Below are 4,010 nucleotides of genomic sequence, written 5' to 3'. Positions count from 1 at the left end.
GGGAGCTGAGATCCCTCCCCCAGGAGCCTGTTGCCCCGTGTAAGACAAGCCACAAAGCTGTCCCACTGTGCATTTCCAGATGAGCCCCAACCCCCCTGTCCTCAGGCCCACTGCTGTCACTGCGCCTGAGGGCCACCCATGCACACTCATGACAACGGGAGCGTGTGGCCTGATCTAAAAGCCATCAGGAGCAGGACAGATACAGGGGATAGCAGAGGTGGGCCCCCTGCAGGCACAGACAGCTCCTCCCTGCACTGGGTGAGAACTTCAGGGGCCAGATTGGTGTTGCGAGTCCGGCACCGGCCCTCAGACTCCGGGCTGCCTGCCTGACCGGCCAGCCGACCGTGACCTCCCCCTAATCCAGCTCCCATGAACTTGCTTGACGGCGTCATCGAACACCTTTTCTCTTATTTTCCAGTCCACGGCTAATTAGGACTCTAAAGTACACAAACAAAAGTTCTGAGCTTTCCTGACGGCCCCTCTCTAGGTCACCTTGGGCATCTCTCAAAAGGTGTGTACCCCACCTTAGAGACCTTGGCCATCAACTCCTGGACAGCTACCCAAGAAGGGAGGACTAACCTGCAACACCAGGCCCATTCAGGTAAGTTAATATTTGAGGAAATATTTGGGTGACAAATGCTAGTGAGGAGAAAAGAGGAATTTTATCTGGATATATAACAAAGGTCAGCAACCAGGAGCACTTATCAGAGTCTATGTGTGATGCGCTCAGTGCTATTCCCCTCTACTCTGTGGCCTAGGCTGGGGGGGGGGCGGGGGAGCATTCACAAATCAGCTGTGTGTCCCACTGTCTACTGTCCTTCCTGAAAGCCAAGTCCAGGTCCAGCGAGAGTGAGTGAACAGAAGGAATGGACGGTGTTCCACAGACCCACAGCGCGTGCATCGTCCTGCCGCAAACCCGCCAGGACGTGGGTGAGCAGGCGGAGTCCGGAGCTCTCTGCCCACCGTTGCCCAACACCTTACCCTGACATGAGCGCCCTCCTGTTCGGCTGCCCCCTGCCAGCTGAGCATGAAGTGAGCCAGACATCTCTACGCTGAGGAGACTATGGAAACCCTGCAGCCCACAATTAATCCAGCTCTTTTCAACCTTAACCCATGAAAAAAACCTTTCATACTTTCCCCCTTCCTTTAAGGACACACGGCAATAAGCGTTTTGGAACCCCCTTACCTGTCCTCACTTTCAGGTGTGCCCTGGCACTTTCCTGCCCACATGCTTTGGACACTATCTCGACCAGGTGCAAGACGCCAGGCTCCAGGCCCCACAGCGTCAGGCTCGCGTTCCGGGTCTCCAGGTGCTTGGTGGGGCTCCGCACGGACATCAGGGTGAGCTGGAATGTGGGGTGCAGGGCGAGATCTGCCGCCCACGCCACGTGAAAGCCAGTGCTGGTCACATTGGAGATGGTGACCCTTCCGATGGGGGTGGGAACTAGGAAGAGGATATAAATGATGAGATTAAAAACAAACATTTCAAGGAGAGAGGCAAGGAGGAGGCTCTCCGAGTGCTAAAGTCATATGCACAGAGGCTCATATGAGAGGGCCTCAGGGGGTGCCCAGGGAAGTCCTGTGACATCCCCATGCTGCAAGCCACACATGTGGGTGCCGGGTCCCTGGACAGCACCCCTACCCCTTCAGCTTCAGTTCTGTGTCTGCCTCTGAGGTCCCCGGATTTCCGAACACCAAGGTTGTCTCCATTAAGTCCCTGGGCAGACTTTCCGAGGAGCGTGGTGGTCATTGCTGGCTACAGAGCCCTTTTTACAGGGGGAACCCGGGGCACTCGACAGTACTGGCTTCCACGGGCTTAACAGTTTAGTCTTGGAACCTGCACAGCTCAGCAGAGGAAATGCATTAAACAGTTACTTCCATTTGGATGCAGTCCAGAGTCTGCCGGCTCCGTGAGCTCACAGACAGATGCCAGCGTGGCCTCCCCTTTAGGAGCCAGCACAGCCAGCCGTTCTCTTGCACACAGCTGTCACCTGTCTCCTGAGCTGTCACGGGGGCCTTGGTGATGGCTAAACCCTCTACAAGTAATGTGTAATGTGGACTGCTGGGGGTCAGCACTGCTGGGTAGGTACAAAAATGTTGGGGGCCCAACACTGTTGTGGGTTGAGCCCCAGTGCTCAATGTGACACAGGAACCCCACTGTCTCCCCCAGATGCCCAACTTCCTGCCCCAGCTGTTGGCAAACGGGATGCTTAGAGAGGGGAAGGGCTGGGGAGAAAGCCCAGAGGCCAAGTTCTCATCCTAACTAGGCCAGAAGCCAGCCTCCCAGGGGCAGGGCTGCTCTGCACCCCATCTGTTCACCTTAAAGTGAACAATCCACCTCAGTGATCTAAAAGGTCTTTGGCTCGACCACTGCAGGAGCCTTCGCCACTGGAACTCACGCTGACCATGTGGTCCCCAGGACGCACTGTTTCAGGCACTTACCACAGGCCGGGGTCTCCAGAGATGCGGGGAATGGGGCCGATGACAGGTCTGGGGGACCGGAGGGTCCAGGGTCTGTGTTCTGTGGCTGTGTGGGGTCCAGAGGTGCTGGTGGTGTGTCCCACGTGGGGAGGCTGGCGTGCCACACGACCTGGCCCATTGGGCCCTCAGCAGGGGTGGGCCAGGTGGGCACCTCTGTAGTGGAGTTTCTTGGCAACAACCCAGGGGGGTCCAGCAGGCCCCCCGTGGCCCCAGAAAGGGAGCTGTGGGTTGGCCTGGGAGCCATGGTGGCCATCCATTGGCTTGTCCCCAGGCTGGAGGCCTCACTGGGCACTTCCTTCTCCATGCCTTGCCCTGTGCTGTTCCTGTCCTGCCCGACCACGCNCAAATGCATCTCAGGAAGCAGAGCTGAAAATTATCAAATGACAACGAAGGTGGCCAGTTCTGGAGACAGGGTGGCACCCCGATTTTCTGCCAGGGAGGAAGGTGGGAGCAGGTGTCGGGGCTGCAGGGACTGGGAGGGACGCTGGGCAGAGCAGCGTCTGCAGGGTTCCCCGGAGCAGGCCCCACCCCCAGCCCCTGGTCTCCCAGAGGGACCCTGACAGCAAGACTGCCCTGGGGAGGGGGTGTCCAGCCCACCTGCCTCTCCTCTACACTCAGTTACTTCGCTTATTAACAGTAATGCAAGTTTGCTGAAGAAAAGTGGATAGAACCCAGAACAGCTCAGCAAGGGACACAAAACCCGCCCTGAGATCACCTCCCAAATGTAACGGTGTTCGCATGGAAACGTGTTTCGTCGTCCTGGTCCTTTAAAATGCAGGCTAGTACACAGCTAAGACCTCGTCCCATACACGCGTGTCAGCCCCCTCGCTTCCCCTTCCTCATGTCAGGATACGTGGTTTCACAACCTTGTTTTTAATACTTGCAGAACAGTCCATGGGACGCATATGCCACATTTCCTCAATACCGTCCCTACTGGGGGACTCTGGGTTATTTCTCATCTTTTCCTTTTAAAGAAGCACTGAAGGTGAGTATCTTTGTGTATAAACCATGGTCCCAACTGTGACTGTTTTCCTTAGAAGGAGTCCTAGAAGTGACACCCCAAACTCCAAGGCGGAGGGACGTTTTTAAAGCTTCTTGCTGAGTATCATCAAATGGATGTCCAGGAGGTGTGAACAAATTCTACGCCCACCTGCATGGCGGGCGAGTGCCTGCTTCACCACACTTTCATCAGGCGTATCATTTAGAAAGTGGCTCTTGGAACTGGGCCAGAAGAGTCACTCATTCTCCTGGGAATGCCTTTGATTATAACACCTTTGTTAGTCGTTTGGGTTTCTGCTTTCATGGATAGTCTACTTGGGTCTTTTCGGCACGAATCTACTGGGTTCTTAGTATTTTCTTATCCATGTGTGTGATCTCCCTATATTTATTTAGGGTGTAATTCTTCATCAAGTTATTGAAGTTATTTTTGGGTGTGTTGCTTGCTTTATAAGGGTGCCTTTATTTTGTTTGCCATAAAAGATTGACATCTTTATGGAGTCAAATATTCCTGCTTGTCTTCTGCGGGCTTG

The 4,010-nt window shown here is 55.0% G+C and overlaps 1 protein-coding gene across 1 annotated transcript in view; it reads right to left on the bottom strand.

Annotated features, from left to right (window-relative positions):
- Positions 1–4,010, bottom strand: part of UMODL1 (uromodulin like 1) — a 67,643-nt gene that overhangs the window by 19,430 nt on the left and 44,203 nt on the right. The window contains exons 11-13 of the mRNA XM_019666001.1: positions 2,443–2,847; positions 1,187–1,444; positions 891–955 (exon numbers count right to left, since the gene is read on the bottom strand). Of these exons, the coding sequence (XP_019521546.1) occupies positions 891–955; positions 1,187–1,444; positions 2,443–2,847 (728 nt within the window). The remainder of the gene's footprint in view (positions 1–890; positions 956–1,186; positions 1,445–2,442; positions 2,848–4,010) is intronic.

Source organism: Hipposideros armiger, unplaced genomic scaffold (genome assembly GCF_001890085.2).
Source record: "Hipposideros armiger isolate ML-2016 unplaced genomic scaffold, ASM189008v1 scaffold_458, whole genome shotgun sequence".
Lineage (NCBI taxonomy): Eukaryota > Metazoa > Chordata > Mammalia > Chiroptera > Hipposideridae > Hipposideros > Hipposideros armiger.
Note: the sequence above shows the minus strand (reverse complement) of the source record. Positions and strands in the feature narration are given on the sequence as shown.